General features: G+C 45.7%; 1 protein-coding gene across 1 annotated transcript in view; it reads right to left on the bottom strand.

Annotated features, from left to right (window-relative positions):
* Nucleotides 1–7,681: 7,681 nt before the first annotated feature.
* The window catches only part of LOC142578194 (cytochrome P450 2B1-like), a 35,852-nt gene continuing 15,643 nt past the window's right edge, over nt 7,682–27,890 (bottom strand). The window contains exons 5-8 of the mRNA XM_075687596.1: nt 27,770–27,885; nt 21,866–22,124; nt 9,730–9,920; nt 7,682–7,858 (exon numbers count right to left, since the gene is read on the bottom strand). Coding sequence (XP_075543711.1) covers nt 7,683–7,858; nt 9,730–9,920; nt 21,866–22,124; nt 27,770–27,885 — 742 coding nt within the window. The 3' untranslated portion in view covers nt 7,682. The remainder of the gene's footprint in view (nt 7,859–9,729; nt 9,921–21,865; nt 22,125–27,769; nt 27,886–27,890) is intronic.

Genomic DNA, 27,890 nt, shown 5'->3' with positions numbered 1-27,890 from the left:
TGCCATTACAATTGTTGCAGTCCATCTTAATTTCCCTCTCTGGATATATTTTATTAATAGTGTACGGTGTGGGATATGTACCTGTTTGCAATAAGCGCAGTGAGACTGGCTGAGCCCTGTTCAGTTTTGAATGTGGCAATGGGAATTGCCTGCGTCCTAAATAGTAGTGCTTGGTAATGTAATTGTATGTTATTAAATGATCTCTAGATTCCCTGACTTGATGGTGAACGGCTCGGTTGTGACTGTCACGGTTAGCAAGTCCTCGTGCCAAGTCATGGGCAACCTCATTGAGGTTTATGCGAGTCTCGTCCACTTTCCCCATATGCGTAGGAAACCATCGAATTTCAGTTCTCATAATCCCAATGTTTTCAAAAAGTTTAGTTGCAACACCAGCTACGTAGCCTTTATCAAAACACTTTATAGCGGATTTCGAATCACTGTAAATGCAGGCCCACTTATTACTCCTGATGGCTAGAGCAATTGCCGCTTGTTCCACCACCATGGGGTCCTTGGTAAAAATAGTGATAGCATCTTGCACCTTCCCTTGATAATTTGAGACAATGCCGTATATGCTTCTTTACCTTTCACCCAGGCTGCATCAACTATAGCTACCAATTGGTTCTGCTGTTCTATTTCCTGCAAGAGTGCTTTAGCTCTTGCCTTTCTCCTTTCGACAATATATTCTGGATGCATGTTTCTGGGGAGAGGGTTGGTTCTGATCTTGTTTCTAACGTCAGCCCTTAATTCTACTTCAGCCTCTATTGGGCTCCTTGATGTATTCAGTTCTACACCTATTGCCTGTAATATGTTCCTGCCAGCTCGTGATATTGTCAATCTTTCGTGTTGCGCTAGCTGTTGGGCCTCCGCGATTTCTTCCATTGTGTTGTGCACCCCTAGACTCATGAGTTTGTCAGTTGCAGCGTTACTGGGTATCCCTAGAGCTATTTTAACAAGCTTCCTGAGCATCACATTAAGTTTGTTAAGTTCTGCCTGCTTCCATTTGAATAATCCAGCCACATAAGTGAAGTGACAGAGAGCAAAGGCGTGTATTAGCCTCAAAGCGCTGTCCTCTCCTAAGCCTCTGTGTCTATTGATAATTCTCCTTAGTAACCTAATGACCTCATCTGTTTTATTCGAGATATGTTGTATTGTTCTATAGTTAGCATTGTTTCCGTCTATGTGATACCCAAGAACCTTGATTGTTTCAACTAGCCTGACTGCGGATCCTTCATGAGTGTATAAGCACACTCTTGGCTCATCTTCCGGAATGTAACCTCTTGGTTTGCGACCTTTTCTGCGATGTTTAAAGACCAAGAGTTCTGATTTGGCTGCCGAGCATTTCAACCCCATGTCCTCCAGTGTGTTCTCTACAACATATAAACTTTCCTGTAATCTGGTCTCTGTCTGTCCTACATTACCCTTGGCACTCCATATGGTTATGTCGTCAGCATATACCACATAATGTATACCCTCAATTTTTTCCAGATTTCTTGCAACCTTGGACATTGCTAAATTAAATAGCATGGGTGAGAGCACAGCCCCTTGTGGAGTGCCCCTATTTCCCAAATTCTTAGCTCCTGATTTAAGCTCACTTAGCATGAGTTGTGCAGTTCGATTTCTGAGAAAGTCCTTAATCATGTTAAATAGTCTCTTACCGAACCCCATCTCCGAGAGGACGCCAAGTATTGCCTTATGCTTTATACGATCAAAAGCTTTTTCCACATCCAATCCCAAAAGAGCTTTCGTATGCGCTGGGCTGGCCTGTATAAGCTGGTGTTTGATCAGCAGCATAGCATCCTGAGTTGACAGCCCGGGACGAAAGCCGATCAAGTTGTATGGGAGGATGTCGTTCTGCTCAACGTATTTAGTTAGTCGATTTAGGATGACATGTTCCATAGCTTTGCCTAGACAGGACGTTAAGGAAATAGGACGGAGGTTGTCCAGAGTGAGTTGTTTTTCTGGCTTTGGTATGAGGATAGTATTGGCCACCTTCCATTCCTCTGAGTATACCCCTTTTCTCCAACATTCATTGAAACGTTCAGTTAGATAAGAAATTGATTCATCATCCAGATTTCTTAATATCTTGTTAGTTATTGCGTCAGGTCCAGCCGCCGATCTACTATTAGGACTGTGAAGAGCCGCCCTCACTTCACTCTCAGTGAAGTCCCGGTCAAGTTCCTCACATATGCCTCCCGTATATTCGGGGCTCTCGTCTTCTTCGTTTGGTTGTTTAAGTGGGAGATATTTGGCTGCGAGACTATCCATGATATCCTTCTGTGTTTTATCTTGGCTTTCCTGATGAACCAACTTAGATATAGCTGTTCTCTTGCTTGTCCTTGTTTCATTCTCGTTGAGCAAGTGCTTGAGGAGGTTCCAGCTACCTCCATGGTTGAGTCTATACCATCAGCCGAATTACAGATCTCATCCCACTGTTGCTTCACGAGGGTCTTCGAATGATCATCAATTTCTCTGTTTAATTGTGCAATTTTTTCCTTAGCCTTCTGTTAAGTCTCTGCGTTTTCCATCTCTGTAATATAGACTATTTGGCCTCAATCAGATGCGCCAGCCAGCTGTCCATAGCCTCAATATTTTCCTCTGTCCTGATTTCTTTAGTGGTCTCTTTGACGCCCTCTCTGAGCTGGGTGACCCACGTCTGAAGGGGATCCTGCTCGGCATCTAGAGGCCCCACTTTCCTTCTGTTCGCCCTGATATTTGTGTCTTTTATCCGCATTTCATCTGATGTCCCAAATTACAGGCAAGCCAGACACTCGCCTTTCTTGGTGTTGCTGCCGCGAAGGAGGTGTTCGGCGAAGGACAGTTTCTAGAAAACGGCACTGCAGTCTGTACATTGCCTTTTCCCGACATGTACAAGCACTGATGTTCGACATACAGCGCGAGCGCCACGAGCAACGAGAGAGAGAGAGAGAGAGAGAGAAAGAAAGAAAGAGAGAGAGAGAGAGAGAGAGAGAGAGAGAGAGAGAGAGAGAGAGAGAGAGAGAGAGAGAGAGAGAGAGAGAGAGCAGGCAACCACAATGTAAAGAAACCAGACGATGGAGCGCAAGCACTGAAGCAATTTTTTTTCAACAATGAGGCGCATTTAGCATGGCACAGCAGTACCGCCTGGCCGATGTTGTCTTGTCTATCGCTCAAATCACTGCGAGGTTTCAGCACATTGCTAGAATATACCTACCTGCATTTCTACTAAGTGTAACTTTGCGCTTTTCCACCCAATTAAAGAATGCGTGTCCGCTTCTACATGCGGCAAAGCATACATTATTGACAATGTTAAATGGCTGTCATTGACTGTTATTGAATGGGAAACCTTGTTGAATATGTTTGAAAAGTGGCACCGCTGTTGAAGACAGAAAGGTCATCTTTCTTAGCTTGAGTGTTCATTCTACCGTTCTGTACATATGTGTCGGGTGCTTCATGGGCCATTTCTGGTGCCCATCTTTGCGACCCTTATGTGAAAGTCATAAGCTGTTGACGCTGATAAACTGCTCACTTTCTTTCCTTCTCTTGCTCTTTTCCTCTCCTTCTCATAGCACAGGGTAGTCAACAGGGTTCAGTCCTGGTTATCCTCTCTGCATATCATTTATCAATCTAAGAGATGTTCCTAAATGTTATCTGCGGGCGTCATTTATAACGTCGACGTTGCCATACCGAATGACGACTTGCCAATACTAATCAAACCAACGACAGAAGTCACTTTTATCACGAAGATTTTCAGACTGGGAAGCACACACTGTGTGAAGATCTTGTTTGAAGGAAACAGCCTTCCTTTCCACGTCAAAGTAGGACATGCCCGCCATCCAGAACGACCATTCGAACCGAAACCCCTCTAGTGTCTCAAGTGTTGCAAGATTGGCCACGTAAAGGGTGTCTGCGGGAACAGGCGGTGCTCAGAGCGCCGCGTGTGTCCGCGGTGCTCTGAGCTCCGTTCACAAGGCGCCTGCAGCACAGATGCTCTAAAGTGCCCTAACTGCAGCGGTGCTCACAAGGCCTCATCAACGGATTGCCCCGCGGGTGTGGAAGGAATTCGCGATCCTCAAACGAATTGTGCTGAACAATTCAGCGCATCGAGAGGCTGCTGCCGCTCTTCGGTGACATCGGCATCGACACCAAAAACGTTAACGAAATACCGCAGCTGCAGATAGTGTCACGCCATCTTCTGTCAGAAAGATTGCCGCCTCAATTCATAGAACCAAATACGACGTTGAGCTGGAGAAGCTTCGTGCAACTCGCCGCCATGCAGAGCGAACACACAAGCGTACAAAGTCTGTACATGAGCTTGGCCAGAAAAACTCGAAAGAAAATTCGACAAACTTGCATCGCAAAAATGGGTGTCATTCTGCGAGTATAGATCTACAAAAACGTTTGTCTCACGTGTGAAGAACTGTTCGGGGTCTCCGTGGAACCCCTCAGCAGCGCCACCCTTTCAAGTCTTTGGCCCTTCACCAACAATGCAGAGAGATTGACGTCACTGACAATTTCTGCAGGAGGATTGCTGGAGAAACTGGATCTGCTGGAACATCGACGCTCGACCACTCACCGATTTCGCGCAACCCCCGCATGGACAGCCATTTCAGCATGGAAGAACTCGAGGGTGCACTTGCCTGGGGCAACTGTTCATCATCACCAGGACCCGACGCTATAACCTACCGTGGCCTATGTAATCATGGCGAAGGGGCTAGGACTCCTGTTCTTGTTCAACAGCTCCTGGCAGACAGGTACGGTTCCCCAGGAATGGAAGACCGGTCGCCTAATTCCACTACTCAAGCCTGGCAAAACGCCTGTAGACATTGCATTATACCGACCAACAGCACTTGCCAGTTGTATCGTAAAACTAATGGAGAGGACGGTTCTAGCATGGCTAGAATGGTATCTCGAACATTACCAGGTGTATCCAGATGCGATGGCCGTTTTCAGGCGTGGCCGTTCTTCTATAGACAACGTTATCGAATTGGTGACGTACGTCGAGCACCAGAAGTCCTGCAAACGAATATCTGCTGCCCTGTTTCTGAATGTTAAAGGAGCACACGATAACGTAACGCACGAAGCAATTTTCAACGCGTTAGAGAGATCAGGAGTTGGCAGGCAAGATATATTTCTGGATTAGTAGCTATCTACATAAGAGAGCCTTTTTGATACTTACCGACGATGAATCAAACTCCCAGCATCCACATCCTTTCATACACCGTTTTGCTCTCCATCTATGCCGACGACATTTGTGTTTGGATGTCGGGTGTAAGGAGACTGCAGCTTCGAGCGCGGCTTCAGGAAGCAGCTGCTTTAACATCATCCTACCTTCGAGAACAACGGTTTGATATATCGCGTGAAAAGTGTGCAGCGATGGCATTTACCAAGCAACCAATGTTTCCATACGTGATATCTGTCGACGGACAGCTGACCTAGTGCAGCACAAGTCACATATTTTTCGAGGTGATCCATGACAGAAATCTTTCCTGGACCTCTCATGTGAATTATGGGAGAAAACACCTGACGGTAATTTGCCATGTGTTGAAGTTCCTAGCAGGAATGACCTGGAGAGACCTGGAGTGTCAATACAATCTATGGTGCAACTGTACAGGGTCCTCTTTATTGGATTCTTGCGGTACAGCCTACCGGTAATCTCCAACACCTGCAGAACTAACCTGAATACAATCCATAAGATCCAAGCCGAAGCCCTTCAAGATATGCCTTTGTCTACCTTGGAGTGCGTCAACGATTGAAGGTATTGCAGTCGATCAAGATTACACTACTAGAACGCACACTGCCATTGAAACAATGCGTGTGCACATAAGACACTTCGCCTGCACTTCTGCCCACCACCTCACAAGTCTCCCGGTAGAAAGGCCTCAAACGACATTCAGTGCAACTGTCTTCGCACACCGTGCCTCTCTCAGGTCAGGTTACACACCTGCAGCAAGTCCTTGGATTCCTCCGTGGTGTCTGAGCCGTACTCAAGTAAACCTAACAATCCCAGGACTTCAGAAAAAGTCGGACTTACCTCCATCTGCGCTCAAGCAAGTTAGTTTATTCCTCCTGTACGAGAAATACAGCGACTGCACACAGGCCTATACTGATGGCTCAACTGCATAAACCAGTTCCGGTGAAGCTGTTCTTATATTAACAATGCGAATAACCCGGCGGTTCAAGACTTCCTATATCACTTCGTCTGCAGTTGCAGAGCTCGCGGCTCTTCGTGACGCGCTTTATGTGATAATTGCTGAAAGTCCTTGAAATTGGGCAGTCTTTTGCGATTCATGATCGGTCTTGTAATGTGTGCCGTCCTTTCTACGACATGGAACTCACGGTCAGCTCATGTGCGAAATCGTACTTGTCTATCACTTGAGAGAAAAAGGCCATGATATATTTTTTCAATGAATACCAGGTCATTGCGGTATCGTTGGAAATGACGCAGGTCAGGCAGGTCGGACGTCAAACGATGAGTGCCACGTCCCCATTCTTCTCTCAAGCACCGACGCTGCTAGACGGCTTCGCAGTCTAGCGCCCACGCTCCCCTTAGCAGAATGGAATACCGCACATACAAGGTGCACCAGACAGCACAAACTAGACCCTTCACTACAACTTGGACCTCCAGCCGGACTGCACCGACGCTAAGCGTCTTTTATGTGTCGGCTGTGGTTGGGAGTTGCTTTCACGAAAGGTTCTATAATACTAAGGGGAATGGCTGATAGTCCTGCATCTGATGCTTGCGGATGCGAAGAGGACATTGACCACTTACCCTCAATTTCAAGCACAAAGACAATCTTTGACCAACACATTGACGTAACTAGATGATCTTCCTCTGAGTGAACAAACAGTACTAGAGCACCGTCCCCACCGATCATCGGCTCAGAAGGCAGTGAAGGCACTGTTGTGCTTTCTGCGAACGTCTGGTTTGCGCGAGCGGCTTTGACTCAAAAACTGTCCGTGCACGTCACTGTACCCTCTATATCCCCTTATCTCTCTTCCCCTGCTCCCTTCCCCCAGCGTAGGGTAGCCAACCGGACTCCTGACTGATTAACATGCCAGCCTGCTTTATATCGCTCTCTCACTCTCTCCCTGAATGTGGTTGTTTTGACTTCTCTTATGTCACTTGCGTTGTGTCGAAACATCTTGCACTAATCGGCAACGCCCATGATGTAAAAATGTAAGCAAAATGCAAAAAGGCGAGATGCCCTAACGCCCATGATGCAAAAATGTTAACTTAAAGTAAGGAACAGAATTTTCTGATAATCTGAACGTCGCTGTGACACAGTAAAAGTGCCAGATCAGCTATCAAGCTACCGAGTGCGGAATCAACAGAGACATTGGATACATTTAAATATTTTGGTCGTAACTTTGTTTTAATAGCAAAATTACAATTTACAGTTAGAATTACAGTTTTGATAGCAAAGTTGCACATTTATACAGGACTTGACACTCCGTAGACAAATCACAGCGTTCCAAAAAAAGAGTTTAAGAACCTTACACAATATATCTTACAGAAACTCAGTGGTGATTGAACAAAATTCCAGTGGAATTGTACAGAGTGTCGCAAGGTGGCGAAGATTATGGCTTCAATATTAAAAGGAACATTGAACGTTGCGAATATTGACACAAGCCAGGACACACAGGATAAACAAACAAAGCAGTAGGGTAAATTTTGCGCTCGGCATTGTATTCTGCATGCATGTCTACCGCGGCGTAAACGTCAACTTGTAGTGGTTTAGCTCTACCAGTGGAATATCGATGGAGTCGAGATCGTGGATCTTCCCTTTTTCGGGCAGGATGCGATACCTCTGGAGAAGACACGTGATGTACAGGAAAATCTCGACGGAGGCCAGGATCTCGCCGGGGCACATGCGTTTTCCTGAGCACAAACGAAGTGGGAAATAAAAGAATGTGAATGTTCCGAGACGGAGGCCGGCTGAAATCTTAGAGAGTCCGCTGAAGCAAAAAAAGAAAGGACATGGGATGGCGATTTGTACATACAGAGTAAGACGACAAAATGTGTGCACTGCGCTCACGCTGAAGCACAATGATTGACTCGTGTAATAACACCTGAGCACAATTTCTTGGAGGCATCTGTATGCATCAGGTAAACTTAATATGCGAGAAATTGCGTTAATGGCCATAGCAAAGTCTTGCCCAGCTTGACAGCACAAAATGTCGCGCGTAGTGCGGCATTTTTCACTTATCATTAATTGAAATCTCTCAATTTCTCTGAAGTAGGTGCTGTATGTTGTCCGAGTATTACTTCTACGCACGCAGCTGATTTGCAGGTAGTCCGAGGTCTAGAGTAGCAGTCTGTGTACGTCGCAAAAGAGAAACTCGCCTGCTGCGTGTGACATCTGCAAAATGCCATTCCTGACAGCCAACTCCATTGTGATGCTAATGCTATCCTTGGCAAATTGCACCAGTTGCACCACTAGACAAGTTGCACAATGGATGAAACGGTGCCCCGGTTCGATTAGTCGAGGGTGCCATGACTGTTTTGCATAGGCAATTTTGTTTTTTCTTCATTGGCTCAGCCATCTTTTGCTGCTATGTGAGGCACTTCTCAATTATGTCTGCAGCGACATCCAATTAACGTGGTCGTGCAACACCGACCACACATGACCGAAGATTTTCATACATAGAAATCGACTGTAACGCCGTGCATTGATTGATACAGCTATCAAAACGCCCGTGTTAGCACTAAAAATAAATAATTAGTCAGTTAGAGAGGTAAATTATCTTTAAAACATGGCTGTCAGAAATTCGGCAGGAGAATATTGATCAGCAGTGTCGAAAATGAAAGGCATACTTCGCGTTATCGAATTTCTTGCCATAATATAAAGAGCCGACATGTTTGTCTGATGTCATGGATTTCAAAATATACATACTGACATTATTCAGTCCATCTTGGCGCTGAAAGAACTTTCGAAAGTTGATAGCTCGCGCATTTGGTTTCTTTAGAAATCGATGAAGTCTTGCCTCACCGATAAAATATTAACTTCAGCTAAGTATTCGCTCGAAATGAACATTTGATATCTCGCCGAGAAGGTTCGGGCACGCAAGAGGGGTGTTGCGACCGGTCTTTTGTTATCGCTTATTTTCTGGCTTACCAATTGGAAAAAGTGCGACAGTATAAGCTGCAAAACCATAATTTACTATACGCCATGACTGCCCACGAGTTAAATAGTAGTTCCGCTCTCAGAACCGCTCTCTAGTTTCCCGCGTTGCCTCCGCGCTCGGAAATAGTTCCCGAGAAACGACGTTATTGCAAGACGTTGGCTTCCTCCGTGACATCATGGGAATGGGCGAAGGTTCATTGGCTGGCGCATCTATACAAATTCTCTTCAATTTAGACAACGGTAAATTTGCCACCGCATTCTTATACGTTGCAGACGAGCTACAACAGCAGTATTTTCCTTTAGTGACCCGCCGCGGTGGCTTAACGGCTATTGTGTTGCGCTGCTAAGCATGAGGTCAAGGGATCAAATCCAGGCTGCAGCGGCCGCATTTCGACGGAGCGAAATGCAAAAACGCACATGACCCCTGCATTGGGGGCACGTAAGATCCCTTCGCGGTCAAAACTAATACGGAGTTCTGCCACTGCGGCGTGCCTCAATATCAAATCATGGTTTTGGTGCGTAAAACCTCAGAATTAATTCACTTTTCTTTAGCGCCCCTTTAACAACCAATGGCGGCGGAACTCCAACGATTCAGTGAAGTAAACCATGTAAGTACTTGTCTTACCGATAGAGAAAGGAATAAGGTACTCGGGTTTCGGCTGGATGAGGGAGCCGTCTTCCCTGAAGAACCGCGTCGGGTCGAACTTGGACGGTTCTTTCCACAGCGTCGGGTCGTTGTGCACGGCCCACACATTAGGAATTACGGTGGTTCCTTTGGGAATAAAGTACTCGTCGAACACGGTGTCCTCACCGGCACTGTGGATCAGATTCAAAAGAACGTCCATAAGGGTGAGATCACGAGAGTTGAACGGGTAGCGTATTGCTTAATCACAATTTGATGATTTAGTGGCCAACCAATGGTTTCAATGAAACGAAAGTCATTTTGCTGACCGTTATTTCTGCGGTAGATTTTTGAGCATTTGCCCTGTAACCTGCTAAGAGCACGTTTTATAATATGGTTTCGACATCTTGTACAGATGTGGTTGTTGCTAAAGAGAGGTCTGTTATTGTTCCTTATTAACGGAAAACATTTGAAAAAAATATCTCCTACAGAAGGTCGGGCTATTAAATATTGAATTGGCAGCTTTCTTTTGTTCTTCCTCCTGCTTCGCGGTTTGTACGTATCTACGTTTTGTCAGGACGTTTATGTGGCCTTAAAGACCACTTTGAGAAGGGCGTATACCGTGTATTTCAGAGAGCATTCTAAGAAATTTTTTAAAAATTGCCTGTGACAGAAAGCACAATTCTAGTCCATGAGCCTTTAGAAAAATTGAAATTCATTATCAACTAATTAAAAGAATCCCTACTTCAGTTTCTAAATAATTGCAAATATAACAATATAAAATATTGCAAATTACAAATTTAGCCGTGGAGCTCTAAGGCTAATCCATTTAGAACGAAGTCTCAGGATGACACCAGCTTGAAAATTCAGGAACGTTGCGGAGAAATGGTGTCTCGTAAATGGTGTCATTCACATAATTCTTTTCAAGTGAATATTTCTTGCAGTCTAACCCACTAGAATTTGTATAGTGAAATACATGTAATACGGTAATTACTTAAAAATTATGCAGGTGTTTTTTGTATATCTCTGCCTTAATTCCTGTATTCCTCTCTCTCTCTCTCTCTTGGCAGCCTGCTGTTGGGTTGCGCGAACATCACACCGCCTTCCCTGTTTGTTTACTGAATGCTCGTGAGAATTCTTTTTTTGTTGTTTTCTACATTTACGTAGCCTCCCTGGGTCCAGAATGGGCCTGTAGTGTGTTGTAGATAAATAAATAAATAGATAAATAAATAAACTGAGATACATGACAAGGATGTTGACGATAAAGAATGCTAGTTCTCTTCCCGGCATAGGTTGAGAACACGCCCACTCCGTCTATCTGTCACACCACGTCACGTACCCGCGAAAACTCACTACGTCAAGGCGATGTGTACTCATTAAGAATTACTTATTACTCCGAACAAAACTGAATTTTTTTTAAACAACCGGAGATTGCACCGTTCCGAAAGGAATAAAAGATGGCTGCCCACTGATGGCTCCGGCATTGGATTTATTCGGAGCTGGTGGGAGAATGAATTTTTCAGCGTAGAGTAAAATTTATGGGTTGCAGTAGAATGTTGCCGAGCCCTTTCGGGATATAAACGACGTCGCTATTCTTCCCTGAGGACGCGTTTTAACGACATTTTTAAACCTTCCGTTGCACGCCGCCCTTACTTTCAAGCAGCAACAATAAGCTAAGCAAGTAGAAGTGGATCAATCGCGAAATGCGGCACTATACTCCTCGTCCGGTAATTTACTTTCAACTGCACTATCTCAAATCAACCGACTCCATCTCCGCTTGCGCGTGGTCCTCGCCTCTTGTTTGCCAATTACATAAAAAAACAAAAAAAGCACAGCAATGTAGGCAGTGCTATTTGCTTTCAAAGCAAAGAAATGTTACCTCCTATAGACCACTTTATCGGCGAGGAGGAACTGTCAGCGACAGCTTCGAAAGGTAGCGGTTTAATTGCGAATTAGTGCAGTTCCAACGTGCTCTGTCTGGAATTTATGCGATGTCAGATGACTCAAGGTTGACTGGCTGCCACTCTGCAGTATTTGGCTGAAAAAGTAACCTTCGGACGCAAGCGTGAAGTGCATCTTCACGCCGTGCCGACTTAGTGGTCACTGCCGCTGCGATAGCAGACAAGCGTCCGCTTTGTATTGCCAGCATAAACAGAAATGACTTGATGCCATCGCGTGTCTGTTCGAAAGGTTTCGTTCGCAGTGAGTGCTCGGCGACAAACTCGGAACTCGGCACCCATGATCGAACTGGGATATGAAAGAAAGGTGCGTATTCGAGTCGGTCAGCTGTTGCGAATGGATGAAGTATTTCTTCGTGCACGCACATTAAACTTATTCTCCTCAAACGTGATCTAACATTATCATGCTTGACAACCAACGTTATAGTGGAAGTTGACCGAGGACGTATTATGAAAACAGTGCGCGCTAACCAAGAAAAGAAGGTGTGCTATTTCTTTTCCATTCCGTATCCGAAACCATGCCTACCGTGTGCCGGCCGGCCCTAGTTTACATGGGGTCCCAGCTGTGCTTCTGAATCTCGCCGGCAAGCTCTCGACGCCGCTCATCGCGCACTGTATTACTGCAGAATATAAAATGTGGATGTTGCAAAGAGTAAGTTCGTAGTTTTTCAGCTCTCTCGAGACGGCGAGGTGCCCTTGCACGCACACGCACCACTAGAGACCTAAGAGCGCGCATAATCTTTCGACGCGAGCGTGCGTCTGGTTGATCGTGGCACATTCGCGGTCACTATCATCAGCTCATTTTATTCATATTAACAGCTTCTTGATCGAGATAGAAAGCTTGATGCCCGGATGCCAGATAAACAATGTTTAGAAAATTGTACTAAAAATTTTTAGGAGCACGAAAGCTGGCAAAATGCGTTTCCTCGGAGCTTCGCAGTTATATGGATTTGGATGTACGCTGGTGCGGCAAACCACATGAAATATGGAGACACCTGATTGTTGTCGCCTGAGTGATAGCTGAACAGAGTTCAATGCTAGATATAAAACAATTACACGTTACATGTATACGTTACGTATCGACAATATAATACTTGACTCGCCTTCTATTTAGATCGTTGGCATAGCAGCGGGAGCGCCTCTAGGCCCGTCGCATTTAGATATTGCGGTTATAAATAGAGATAGATGCAAACGAGAGGAAGGCAGGGAGGTTAACCAGAGATAAAGCCGCCGGTTTGTTACCCTGCACCAGAGGAAGGGAAAGGGGAAGCAAATACGGAAAGAAGAACGAGGACAGAAAGAAAGGCGTTAAAAAAAATTGAAAGGGGGCGATGGGATGGGATCACTATAGTATTTCGAATACGCCACTGCCACGTAAAGAGGCCAACAAAGCCTTGACCGACTTTCGGTGCGACGACAATTCATGTCGGCATTCCAACACTGTCTGTTCTTAAAGTGGCCTGTCGTCAAGGCATGCCAACACGACCGCTAATGACAGCTGGTGCGTGCTGTATCGAGGACAATGGCAAAGTACGTGTTCTATAGTCTCCTCGCCTCCGCAGTGACTGCAAGCCGCGCTCTCATCCATACCCACTCGGAAGGCGAAAGATCTTGTGAAAGCGACACGAAGCCACAGTCGGCAAAGTACAGCTGTCTCGAGTCGGGAGAGTCGAGATGGGGTCGAAGTCGAAGGGTAGGGTCCAGTCGGTGCAGACGTGGGTGCTTCAAGCTTGGTGCGTTCCATGAAGACCTTATGGCTTCATTTGCAAGCACAAGAATGTTCATTGCTGCGTCTGTTCTTGTGAATGGAAGCCTTGCAAGCCCTCCTCATGTGCAGATAGTGCTGCTGCATCTTCATGCTCATTCCCATTATGCCACAGTGGCTTGGAATCCACTGTAACGTGATGTCGTGTCCTTGCTCGACGAGGCGGTGAAGCAACAGTCTGATTTCTAGAAGTTGTTCGTGGGGTCCTCGGCGCAAGGCAAAAACCAAACAATGAAGAGCAACCTTGGAGTCACTGAACACGCTCTATTTCTTGGGCAGTTCATCAGAAATTACGCGAAGTGCACAACCAATCACAGCGAGTTCCGCGGCAGTCGACGCAGAATAGATCACCGATCCTGCAGACCCATTCACCATGGTTGAAACGTCAGTATATAGATGATGATGGTCGTTGTATGTGTCGTGCAGCAAGAGCAGTGAAAGCTCCTTGGGTGCTGGAGACGAGAGTTCTGCTTTTGTTTGTATTCCTTGTACCATTAGTAGAACATTTGCTTGAGCCAAGCACCATGATGGAAACGGAACTTTCGCTGGAGCTGTTTCACCTGATGTAAGATATGAACGATAGGACAGGACTGTCTGACAAAAGGAGGCACGTGGTCGATTCTCTGGCGGAAGGCTAGATGATGGACAGGGGCTCGAGCAAGGTGCCTTACATGTGCTCCGAGCGCTTCCATGACTATATGGGTCTTGGCTGGGAAATCGCAATTGTTTCAGCTTGTGACGAGCACCGGGGCAATCAAAGACCCACTCTAAATGCCTGGGCCTGGACGCTTTCCCGTGAATGGATATTAGTTCTGCAGATGTTGGTCAGCACAGGCAAGCTGTATCACAAATATCCAAGAAAGACCGTCCTGTACATTTGCATCATTGCATTTACTGACCCAGGCTTTTCCTCCAAGAAACTTGAACACATTAGAAACATCCCTCAGGCGTTTCTTTAGATAGGCTAGATGAGGACTCCAGCAGAAGTCACGAGAAATGATTACACCTAAAAATCGGTGCGTCCTGATGTAACGTATGCTTTGACCGTCGATAGAGACATCGTATGATCTAATTGGCTTTCGGCTAAACGAAACCAATTCGCATTTTTCTGGCGAGATCTTGAGACCTTGTTCATTTAGGTATGTCGATGTTGACGTCGCAGCTTCTTGAAGCCTTGCGCGTACCTGCGGCCGTGTCACACCAGATGTCCAGACGCAGATGTCGTTGGCATACATTGATACGTTAACCGTGTTCGGAAGTCGTTGCACGAGACCAATGAGTACAAGATTGTAGAGCGTTGGACTCAAGACACCGCCTTGCGGAACTCCATGGTCCGTGTAATATTGCGAGGTTGGGACAGCTTCAGTGTTACCAAATACAGTCCGCCGATATAAATAACTGCGTGTCCGACGATATAATTGACCACCTAGGCCAACCGATTCCGATGCTTCAAGTATGGCGTCATGAAGAACGTTGTCATTGGCTCCCTTTATATCTAAGAGTATTGTGACAGATAATTTCTTACACTTTTTTTGATGTTGAACATACGTTATCAGATTGATAACGTTGTCGATAGAACATCGGTGACGACGAAAGCCAGCCGTGGCATCTGGATAGATTTCCTAATGTTCGAGGTACCACTCAAGTCTGGGGAGGATCATTCGCTCCATTACCTTTCCAACGCAACTTGCCAACGCAATCGGTCGGTATGAAATAATCTCTAAGGTAGACTCGCCAGGCTAATGAAGCGGTGCCTGGTGGCTGATCTTCCAGTCTTGAGGAACTTTGCCGTCCTGCCAGGACTCGTTATAGATATTAGGAGCGCCCTTCGTGCCCATTCCGCGAGGTGACATAGCATACGGTAAGATATGTCATCCGGACAAGGCGACGACGACCAATTACATTGGGCGAGTGCCGCGTCAAGCTGTTGCGTTGTGAGAGGCACACCCATGCGTGAATCTCGTGAATCTGGAATATGGTTCAATGTAAGCGAACCTGTGCAAGTTGGCTGGCCTGCAATTATAGCACGGAAGTCTTCCACCACATCAATGTCTTGTCGGCGCTGGAACAGTGCTAGGGCCTTAAACGGAAAGCCCTGTTCCGGAAAAGAACGTAGACCTCGCACATTTCTCCATAGTTGAGATATCGGTTTGCGGGGATCTAGCGACGTACAAAATTTCGACCACCAGTGTGCCTCTAGTTTATCCATGCGCCGTTGCATCTTTTTTTGCATTCACCGGGCTGTTCTTAGATCCTGAATTGACTTAGGGCGTCGGTATCTTCTTTCAGCACGACGGCAAATCGCGTGAAGCCGCTCCAATTCCAGGTCGAATTCAGAGTACCTTGGAGAACACGTGAGTGTGCACGTGGCCGTCTGTGCCGTTTCGTTGATATCTTGTTGAAGTCCACACGAGAGGTCTTTGTGTCAAGCGCCCTCAATCTAAGATTTAAAAATGGTCCAACCTATACTTCGTATCGTGGTGGAGGTATACGTGTTAGACATTCCTTTGATCTTGGGGGTTGTGTTTGCTTCCATGCGTTTTAATGTCCAAGAACAACTTCATTTCAACAAGTCATTTGCATTACTACCGAAGGTATGAGGGATAGACAGACAACGTTCTTTCAGAGTGAAAATGTAGGTCCGGGTGTAACTGTCTGATTATTTTCGGGATTAGAGAATTTTATTCTTGGTTGGTACATGGGGCGATACAGCGATATGTGACACGCTAGAGCACTTGCGGGATATCGCGAATTGCTGCGGTGGTGAACGGAAGATGATGCGCGGATGAACACATCTTGAGGGGTATTTGGCCTTCTTTTTGGCTATGAAGTCCTGCAGATTCCACCGTGCTGAAAACAACTTCTGAGATGGAGTATAGACGGGAAACTGAGTAAAAACTTCCATAAATATAATCTGACGTCTCTTTTTCCACAGGCAAAACAGAAAAAAAATTTGATGATGGGGTCACGAGCTGCGAGTCTGATATTTTACTTTCACGACATCGAAGCAGGAATACACCACAATTTCCTGCTCATGCATAGTAAAAAAATAGACATGAAAGTAAGCATCGCGGGAACTGCGAGCGGGAATGAAGTATTAAACCCGAGATAGGATGACAGCTGTGAACTTGTAAATTATTTTGTTCATTTTCATGCGGGCGCTAGCACTGTTAACCTATTCAGATCGTAACGTTGACCTTATCCTGTCTTTTTTCGATTGTTCTTTCGCAAGGCGAGTTGTATAGTAGTCATGTAGATACGCACGCACGCACGCACGCACGCACGCACGCACGCACGCACGCACGCACGCACGCACGCACGCACGCACGCACCCACGCACGCACGCACGCACGCACGCACAGATATAGACAGAGACAGTCTGTAGCGGTTATTGTGTGACAACGCGAGTGATACATAATGACTAAAAAAAAGGTCCACTATCTCAGCTGCCCCGTGGGCTCTGAGAAAAGTCGTAGCGAACAGCTGTTATGTTCATTCCGGTTTTAAACAAGCTGTTGGGGAGAGACGGACGTAGAAAATAGCACCGCTAGTCTATTTATTTTTTTCTTGCAGAAAAATAAAATGAAAAAGATGGATTTACGATACAGCTTATGCATACAAGACGGAAGCCAACAGGAAGGTGAAACCTTGCAGAGTTCAGTTCAAAAGTACAGCCGCACTAAGGATGTCCCCGTAGCCAGCTTTTCAACAAGCAACGCGACCCCCGCGAATAAACATCGAACTGGCGACTTCTTGCTCACCATCAGACGCATTGTCCGTTAGCCACCGTGCCGGCTGTGGAAAGAAGGCCTTTACGCTGTCTCGAGTTTATTAAGGTTGATGTTCATTATCATATTTGTTCCTTAATGAAGTACTATACAAGCAAATAATACTCAGATGCACTTCCATGATGCGCTGTGTGGATATTGGGCAATTGCTGTGGCAGTGTTCAGGCCTGCATAGAAGATTCCGGGATCATTAGAAGGCCAAGACAATGCGGGCCTTCAGCGAGTGGCTATAGCCTCCTGCAGCTAACGCACGCGGCGCTCTTAACGCGCTGCCGAACATAGTCGTAGAAGGTGGCGTGCAGTGTCGATACGAGTATTGATGTAGACTTTCCTTCGTTGCCTTCAGCCCACTAAAAGATAGGGCCATCCTGTGGATTAAGGATGTATTCACCTATTCAGTGATCTGCAATATTCCAAAATCCAGATATCCAAAGGGCGCAAATAATTCTTGTATATGGATTGTCGTCGTATACGTCGCGGGTAAAAATCCGCACTGAACTTGCTGTCTAGGAGGCTCTAGTAAAATGGAACGTGGAACTATATTCGCGCTGCCCGTCGAACTTCGCGGTCACGCGAATATGATGGATTGGATGCTTGGGCTCCTTAGCATGCAAGGAAACACAGAAGCAAGGACATAGATAAAAACCACAGGGCTCTAGTTAGAATCCTGTGGTGTGGCGCTGTGGTGGAAAGAGCGCTGAGGTGTTCAGCTAACTCTATGTATTTCACTGTGCCTGGAGTTGAAGTTGTTGGAAAATCTTTTTTCCATGGTTTCTGCACACGTTGTAATACCATTAGAATTCTTCTTCAAGTCTACTTCCAGCACTTCGAGTCTTTATATGGCCTCTTACGCCGACCCAGTGACCCAAGTTGACTACTAGCTTCTGCCACTAGGGTACACGTGCTCGTGATCATGATGCTCTCGTAGTTGTTTCATCATCATCATCATCATCATCATCATCATCATCATCATCATCATCATCATCATCATCATCATCATCATCATCATCATCATCATCATCATATCATCATCATCATCATCATCATTCCAGTATCGTCATCCAACTCTCGTCATGCCGTGGTCCTCTCGCGGTTGTCATGCCCCAGTTGCCATTTCCGAAACGTCATCCAAGTGTCGTCATAATCTCGCCGTCATGCCGGCTTCATCGTTCCATCGACGCCATTCTAGTCTAATTATGCTGTCGTCATTCAATCGTGATTATGCCGCCGTTTTCATGCTATCGTCGTCACTGCGTCGTCGTCATACAGTGGTTCTCAAAAATTTCGTCGTTATACCGTCATTGTGATCCCGTCATGGTCGGTTCGTCGTCGTCATTTCAGCTTCGTCATCCGATTCGCGTCATACCATCCTGGTCATGCCATTGTCGTCGCGCCAACATCACCAGTCATGCCACCAATGTCATGCTATCGTCGTCGTACACTCGTCGTGATCCCACCGTCCCCAAGCCTTCGTTGTCACGCTGTTGTTGTACAGCAGTCATCGTTTCTGAATCGTCACCCAATTGTTTTCATGCCGTCCTTATCGTACAGCCTTCGTAATTCCATCAACATCATTCTTGCTCCGCCATTCCATTGTGGTCACTGCGTTGTCGTCATACAGTCGTCGTCATGCCGTCATGGTCATGGCGATCACTGGCGAGCCACTGTCATATCCAAGTGGACTGATCTAGGAGACAGTGTTGTCGCATATAGCCGAAGCAATGTAAATCTCTGAATGACCACTAAAAATTCTAAATAAAGGTGTCTTCAGCAATATGATCTGTCACTACATTGCTTAAATGCTAATTGCATTAACGTCGACAGTCATCATAAGATGGGTTCTGAAGAATTTTTTTCTGTCATGGCATTTTTCGCACTACCATCCGCGTAAGAAACATTGCTTGAGTCACGCCTTGACGACAGGCCACTTTCACAACAGTCAGTCTTGGAATGCCGACATGATGTGTCGTCGCACCGAAAGTCGGTCAAGGCCTTGTTGACCTTTTTACGTGGCAGTGACCTATTAGGAAGACTATAATGATCCCATTCCCTCCCTTTTCATTTTTTCTCGCGCTTTTATTTTTGTCGCCGCTCTTTTTTCCGTCTTTACTTCCCCTTTCCCTTGCCCTAGTGCAGGGTAGCAAACCGGAGGTATTAACTCTGGTTAACCTCCCTGCTTTTCTTTCACTTGCATCTCTCTCTCTCTCTCTCTCTGTCGAGGTAATGTGGATCCGAATTATTTACGCAACCTTTAGGACTCTACCAGCGTTTTTGTTTAAAATGTAATTCCTGATTCTTGTTTTTTTTTGTAGCAATGGGGTGGGTAGGCTGCGTAAATCGAACGAGCATTGCTAAAGAAGTCGCTGGGGAAGAGTTCAACATTCGCCGTGGTAAATGGGTTTACGTGGTAGTGAAAGAAATTGCTCGCAAGCTCTTTATAAAGAGGGTTACACGCGATCTGACGTATTTGAGCCTGTTTTAGATATACATATTATCTTCGTATAACGTTCTATTTTTATCGCACGACCATGCTTTACTACAGACTCGTGGTTGTTATCCACCGACTCTTAGAAAGGTAGGGAAAGGACCCCAAGCACTAGTGACGATAAATTGAGCGTCATTTACCTTCGTAGGATTCCTGGTGTGCGGCAGACAAAAAAAATTCTTATTTATAGCAAGGTTTAGTGCAGATAGTAGACGCGGCGTAAATGGAAAAGGGCACAAAAGCAGCGAAATGCATAATTGCGTGAACCTAATATTTAGTTAACCTTATCCCTCCGGCTGCTAAGAATGCTGAAAAAGTATAAATGTAGAGATAGAGAGCTAAACCAAAATCACCAAGAACCAAAATCTTTAGAGCTAGTGTGCGTTTCGACGTCTATGTTTTATGTGATCGTGTTTTTTTATCTCTTTTCTCTAGTTGTGTTTTAGCAGTTCACTCGAACCACGATAGTTGACAAAGGCATCTCCTACGCACTGTTCCTTTCCTTTGTTTTGCAACTACAAAAAACAGTGACTGTCCGTTGTAGTTCATTCCGCTAAACTGCGTTTAGTTAAAAAATTAACCCGACACACGAATGCGCACTGCTTCTGTTACGTGTGGCATTATTTCTCAGTAAAGTCACCTCACCAGGATGCAAACGAAATGTAGTCGCAGCTAATCCGATGTCTCCCTAAGACCAGGTGTCACACATTTGAGGCGTTTCGATATGTTTGATGTAAAACAGATCAAACGATTGATCAAATGATTGAATGAATTAATGCAGTACATATTTAGCAGCTCCACATCGGAGGTCTACAAGGAGCCCAAATAAGCCGGTTGGCACTGAGCCTTGTATATACTCTAAGGAATCATTTCAGCCATTGATATTTGTGAAATAGTGCATACCGTGCATTACAGAGGTGAACAGTAAAATGCAGAATAGTAAAGTTTCACGCGGTGACACATTTAAGGGACACGCCCGAACGGAACTTGCCACGGTCAACTAAAGTGAGCTGGGATACATGCACGCAGACCATCTAGCGTGAAGCTGAGGTTGGAGGCAAAGGGACGACCAGCCCTCAGAAGATGGACTGTGGGATTCAGATGGGCGTCGGCGAAACAACCCTGTGGGACGCGGGCGGGACATGGGATGAATTAGAGGACCGTTGTTAGCCGGCAGCTGCGTTGTTGTGATCCTTCGGTGTAAACGGTACTCTTCCATCAGCCGTGAAGGGAGAGACTTGTGCGAGGCGTTAATTGTTGACCTACAATGTAGCAGAGACATCATATGTCAAGAATGAGCGGGTTACAGCAATAGCATAGATTGTAGCTAATAAAGACATCGAAGAGAAGGAGACAGAAGCTGGCCAATGATTTTTGTTGCCTTTTTGGTTCTTACGCTAGCGTAGGTCAATAGGCAAATGCACCAGTGTTCCACTTTTCTTACGGGCTACTCCAAGCAGTCAAGTGCTTTGATTGCGCGAGAAACTGATTTCAGAGGAGATACGAACAAGCAGCTGAAGAGTTTTTGGGCGTGTAATGCGGAATGTAAGTAGTACACAGTGAGCTGAAAGCATTGAGAGTATGCATTACAGTAGGCGTTCCAGAGCATTGGAGCTCTAGCCCGGATGCAGATCTGCATTGTGGCGCAGCTGTGGTGGCGGACTTTTGCAGAGTGTTTTTTAGGCTTTGCACACAGACGTACGTTACCATGGATAACGTAGCGCGTCTGCGTTAGGTTATGCCTTCGAGTAGAGAGGTAAGTGACTTAGTCGTTGAAAGGTAGGCAGCCCAATGAATAAGAAAGAAAGAAATTGAGAAACGGAGTGGTTGATGTATTCAACAGAAGAGAATGTAAATAAAGAAATACTAAGGAAGTGAAAGCGCACATAGATCAGGGAGTCAGCAGTGGGTAGAGAAAGACGGTGACAATTTCATACAAATGTAAGAGCGTTATCCTGTGATCTGAAGGCACCGATAAACAAATAAATAAATAAATAAATAAATAAATAAATAAATAAATAAATAAATAAATAAATAAATCAGAACTAGAAATAATATGCAGTCGCTGATACTCGCGGATCGCAAACGATACCTAAACTTTGAGTTTCTGCGCAGCTGAAAATGTGAGAGCATCTCCACGTACCCTCTAGGCACACCGAGAGGCAACACGGTCTTCCAGCGGTACATCTCCCAGATGCAGGCCATCGTGTACGGCATCTTGTTCCTGTCCTCCCACGTGGGCTGCCTCTCTCTGCCCACCACTTCGTCGATTTCTCGCTGCACCCTTGCCTGTACCGTGTCCGGAGTGTTGGCGAAGTTGAGCACGTGCCAGTGGATGGTCACGGCCACCGTGTTCGAGCCGGCGAGGAAGAAACTGAGCACATTGCCAAGGAGAAACCGATCTGCGTCAGAAGAAAAGCAACGCAGCGTACACAGATGGTGAAGTGGACAAGTTGGCAGTGAAGCTTTGTAAGCTGCGCGCAAAGTGACCAAGTAGACTTGAAGAAGGATACAGGACGAACGCTGTCTGTGACCAGAAACTTTGTTAAAAAAGAAACCTTCTAATATGGATACGGCAGCCTTGGAATAGCAACAACGAACAAAACCTTGAAGTGTCAGGCTGTGCTGCTAAGACGGTACACACAGGCACACGACGCGTAAACAAGATGCGGATGCGACCAGATTTTTGACATACCAGAGGACGCGCCAAATTAAAGAAAAATAGCCTTTGACAGATAATAGAATTCGAAACCATCGAGCTGAATTACTCGATGTGGTGCCCATTACTTCTATGAGAAATCAGAATGCTATATTTAATGAGTAACATAATTGCACTGGTTACCTTCCTTAAATAAATATGTTACCGCAAATGTTTAAATTTAAGAGGTTTAGCTAGTGAGTTAGCGAGGCGTATCCACTTGGAACAAATTAACAGAACTACATCAGTTTCGAGATAATAATTTCCATGTGTACGACAAAATGCACTGGTGTTCCAGCTACTTTTGCGCTTCAAGACAAAAAGCAGTATTTTCATAAAAATGTTGATCGGACAACAGTGCATTTTTACTGCAGAGCTTCGCGGCTCATATCTCGAAACCTGTAGCAACATAATTCCAAGTCGATATGCTTTGCATACTACCTACCTACAATTCGTGTAATGGAATGTGTGCTTTGAAAGTACGTTATTAAAAAAGCAATTATTATTATTATTATGGTATTTAAAAATTAAGCATTTTGATTTCTAGTAAAAGTAAAGGCTGCCTCAATGGCCACTTTCTCTAGATAACTGAGATTATGCTATTTGCTACAGGCAATCATTAAAATAATGTTGTGCAGCTGAATAAAGGAAAATGAGAGACCTATAAATATAGTAACGCAGGTACTAAAGCACAACCATAAAATATAGGATGACACAGTAATCTGCATGAAATCGCTAAGGCATTGGGCCCACTTGACACACGATACACGTGCCTTAAGCTATAAAAATCGGGCCCCTCGGTTAACCTCCTTTGCTCTCGTTCATTACATAACGAGGGTCTCGAATCCGGCAACATTGATGCCTTCATGTAGCATGTGTGGGTTTATTGACCGGTTGCCTCCACCCAAAAAGATCACGTTCTTGTGACGTCTGAGGCAGAATGGATGTTCCACATCCTCCGCCAAGGTTTGTGAGGGGAGGCACCGGCTACCACTTCCAGAGTTCTACTAGGAAACATAAATATCCAAGAAAGTGGATCGGGAAACGGCGCCGCGGTAGCTCAATTGGTAGAGCATCGCACGCGAAATGCGAAGGTTGTGGGTTGGTTATCACCTGCGCCAAGTTGTTTTTTCATCCACTTTCATTTCGATGGACTTATCGTTTGTTTATTTCATTTATTAAGCACATGTAATTTCGCCTATGTTGTCGTTGGTGTCAGTGTTTGTTGGCTTCTTATAAAACCCTTAAGCTGACAAGAAGAAGTAGAAAAATAAAGAACTGGGGAAGCATCAATGAAAGCCATTTTTTCTCTAGTCGTTTCACTGAAGCCTGTGTGGTTGCATGTCGTCTTCTGAAAACATATTGGTAATACAAAAAATCGTGATAAGCGGTGGCTGGAAATAGCTGAAGCATTTCGCATTGTAAAACTTCATGGTATGTGCATTAACCAAGGTTCGTTAATGCCAACAGAAGAAGTGACTTTTATTGACGGTTTATAAGTATTTATTCGTGTGGCTTCAGGACTCTTCTATAGTTGTTACAAACCTGGCCATATTCGTATTAGAACGTTTTTTTTGCTGAATAAGCTTTTAGTGAATTGACAGCATTCTTACTGTGTTCTTCTTCAGTCGGTTTTGTCAGTTTGCGCACTGCTGACAACGGAACACAACGAAGTACCACAAACTTTTTCCAACACAACGGATTTCTACTTGATTCACCATGTACTGGTAGGGACAATTTGTCCATCATTCGAGAGTGTAGCACGAAGCTACGAAGAAGACCCGTTTCTTAGGAACAAAGCTTCGCAATCAAAACTACATTCGTTCCTGTTCGGAAATTGAACCCGAAACCGACTCCTTTTAGAGGCGGTCGCTTTACCATCTCATCTAACTAGGAGGCTAGCCGATCGCAGAGCAAGGAAGAATTAATAGACAACTGAAGAACAGGGACGCAATAGCTTCACGCTACTGTCGGATGGATGATGAATAGGGCTTTCCGCATCTTATTTGTCGTATTCAGTGTTGCTGAGCTTCCACTTTCAAATAATTCTGCAGCGGTCTGCGATCTGCTAGCCTTCTGGCTCAGATGGTAGAGCAACCATATCGGAAAGGCGTTGGTTCCGGATTAAATGTCCGGACCAGTGATCCTATAATGCAAACCTGTTCCAATCTGTCTTTACTCCGATCTGCTGACGTCCACGTTACGTAACCACCGACGCAAGCATCGGGCAGTAACCCGCAGAGTGGTTTGAATAGCGTAATCAAACGCACTCCTCGTTTTAGGAGGTCACTTTTTGTTTTGCTTTAAAAGCGAATAGCATTACCTTCATTAGGCGGTTTTTCGTATGTAATTGGCTGACGAGAGGTGAGAAGCACGCTCAAGTGGGGCGGGTTTCGGTGGGGCCGTGCCACCACAGTGAAATTAGATAACCGGATAAGCAGGCTGGTGGCGGCGTCTGCGATTGGTCCGATATCCCATCCTTAGCTTGTGGCGGCTGGTTGAAGACCCCCGCGACGGGCAACGGAACATTAAAAATGGCAGCAGGACGGATCCTCAGCAAAGAATAGTTGCCAGAGCGAAGTCGTAAACGTGCCGAAGGGTCTCAACAATGTCATACTTGCACGCAAAAGTTTTATTATGTGCAAATGAATCCATGTTCTCTGGGAGCTCTGAGTAGCTAGTGGTAGAGCGACCGGCGGGCACCCATCTTCTATTCCTTTCTGAACGGTGCAGTTTCGGGCTACTAAAAAAAAGTAAAATTAAAGAAGTTTTGTTCGGCATATTAACGCTCCTTTAATGCGTACACGTAACTTTGACAGGATGAGTTTTCGAGGTTTTGGGATGGTCGCATGACAGACAGGCGAAGCTTACGCATCCCGCAAAAGTTTGACCAACAGTAGGAGCATAATAGTAAAAAAGGGGCCCAATCTGAAATATTTATTTTTATTTCGTTCGGTGTAATCAAGCGTAATCAATGTCCATATATCTATAAGATGGGGCGTTTTCGCGGTTTTCGTGACGTCGCGTGCGAAAGAGGTGAAGTAGGGCTCGCCCGAAAATTTTTTGACCAATCGATCCCGCCGCGGATAGAGGCTGCAACAAGGAGCTATGACCAACAGACACAACTCAAGGCCGTCCAGCAGGTCTCGGCAGCTCTAGAGAGGCAGCGACCGCGCGAAACCGAGGAGAAGAGGGGCACCACCCCCAGGAATGGGGCGGGCGGCCCTCTCGGATCCGCGGAAGTAGCGAGGAACCAAGACCTCGAGGAGCACCATGCACGAGACTGACGTAGTGGCCGCGTCGCGGTAAAAGCTTTTCCTCCCTGCATGGAGGGAGCCTAACCGACTTTGCAGGCATTTTCACTAAAGTTGTTCTCTCTCTCTCTCTCTCGTGGATGGCTGATTACAGAATTGCAATAGAAAAACTTGGACTAGCTTTACGTTATAGCACCTGAGAAAACATTTTTCGTCTGTCATGAAGTATCTTTTCTGAGTAACCTGTATTGACTTTCTGTTAAAAAAATTAAATTAAATTGCGGGATTTAACGTGCCGAAACCACAATATGAAGATAAGCCAGGACATACTGAGGGACTACCCAGAGATTTCGAACACCTAGGGATCTTTAACGTGGCCCCAATGCTCGGGACACCGGCGTTTCTGCATTTCGCCCCATCGAAATGTCGCCGCCGTGGCCAGGATTCGATCCCGTGACCTCGTGCTTAGCAGCGCAGCACCATAGCAGCTATGCCAAAGCGGCGGATAATCGATTTTATTTCCCTTGTACCTTCTTGCTATTGGTCAAATTTCCGCTTTGTTAATTTTCCTGCGCATTGTGGGTTTCTGTGGAATTCATTCACCATGTGCAGCGCTTTTTTTGTTATCTTTCATATAACCTATAATGCCCTGCCGCAACGGTGCCTTAACGCCGCCAACTTACGATGGAAACCCAAGTGTTTCTTTTGTATAACAACGTCCTACAAACGAAGGCGGATGTTAAATCCTCATTCAAAGTTACAAGTAGGACATCGCAGTACAAAGGTAAGAACCACATTGTGCGGCTGTTAAATTTGCATTCGATGAATCGTGCAGGTTATGGATTTCCGCGAAATGCATTCACCATATACTGAGCTTTTCTTTTTTATCTTCACTATAACCATTTATGTTTTGTCGCAGCAGTGCCTTGTCACGAACCAATTGCGGAAAGAAGACGTCCACGAAATATTCGCAATTTGCCAGACAGTCTGTGAGCTCTGTATTCGTGCGGAAGGGTGACTTGCAAAGTGACAATGTGTGAATGCAGATAAATAGATTTCTTCCAAATTGAGCCACTCGCGACAATTTCTGATACCACCTCATACTCTTCCACACACACACACACACACACACACACACACACACACACACACACACACACACACACACGCACACACACACACACACACACACACACACACACACACACACACACACACACACACACACACACACACACACACACACACACACACACACACACACACACACACACACACACACACACACACACACACACACACGCGCGCACGCACACACACACGCGCACGCACACACACACACACACACACACACACACACACACACACACACACACACACACACACACACACACACGCGCGCGCGCGCACGCACGCACACACACACACACGCACACACACACACACACACACACACACACACACACACACACACACACACACACACACACACACACACACACACACACACGCACACACACGCGCACACACACGCACACGCACACACACACACACACATACACAGGCAAACAATATATATGTATATATATACGAGAACAAAGGGGGTTGACCGAGGACCCCGATTTTTTGTGTCATATCATAAGAAGCCAACAAACACTGACACCAAGGACAACATAGGGGAAATTACCTGTGCTTAATAAATGAAATAAAGAAGCGATGAATTATAGGAAATGAAAGTGAATGAAAAAACAACCTGCCGCAGGTGGGGAACGATACCCCAACCTTCGCATTTCCCGTGCAATGCTCTACCAATTGAGCTACAACGGCGCGGTTTCAAAATCCACTTTCTTGGGTATTTATGTTTCCTAGGAGAACTCTAGGAGTGTTAGTCGGTGCCTCCACTCACAAACCTTGGTGACGGATGCGGAACAACCTTTCTGCCACAAGAGTCACGAGAACGTGACAAATGGGGCACGTTCTCTTTTTAATGTGTCGAGGTAGATTGGAGAGTAAGATAGGTTGAGGGGTGCTAGCGGTGCGGAAACATTTGGCAGAGAGCACAGGACAGCGTCTGCACTTTCGACTGGCTACTCACGTTGAAAGTTGGGATTCTGCTCCTTCTCATGTTCTTTGATCTTCTTCAGGTAGCCATCGATGAAGTCACGGTTAAAATGCTCGTCGATTGTGGCCTTGTGGTCTTCCACTTGTCCTCTGAA

The sequence above is a fragment of the Dermacentor variabilis genome, chromosome 4, assembly GCF_050947875.1.
Source record: "Dermacentor variabilis isolate Ectoservices chromosome 4, ASM5094787v1, whole genome shotgun sequence".
Taxonomy (NCBI): domain Eukaryota; kingdom Metazoa; phylum Arthropoda; class Arachnida; order Ixodida; family Ixodidae; genus Dermacentor; species Dermacentor variabilis.
The sequence above is the reverse complement of the archived record's forward strand: the minus strand, read 5'-3'. Positions and strand labels throughout refer to the sequence as shown.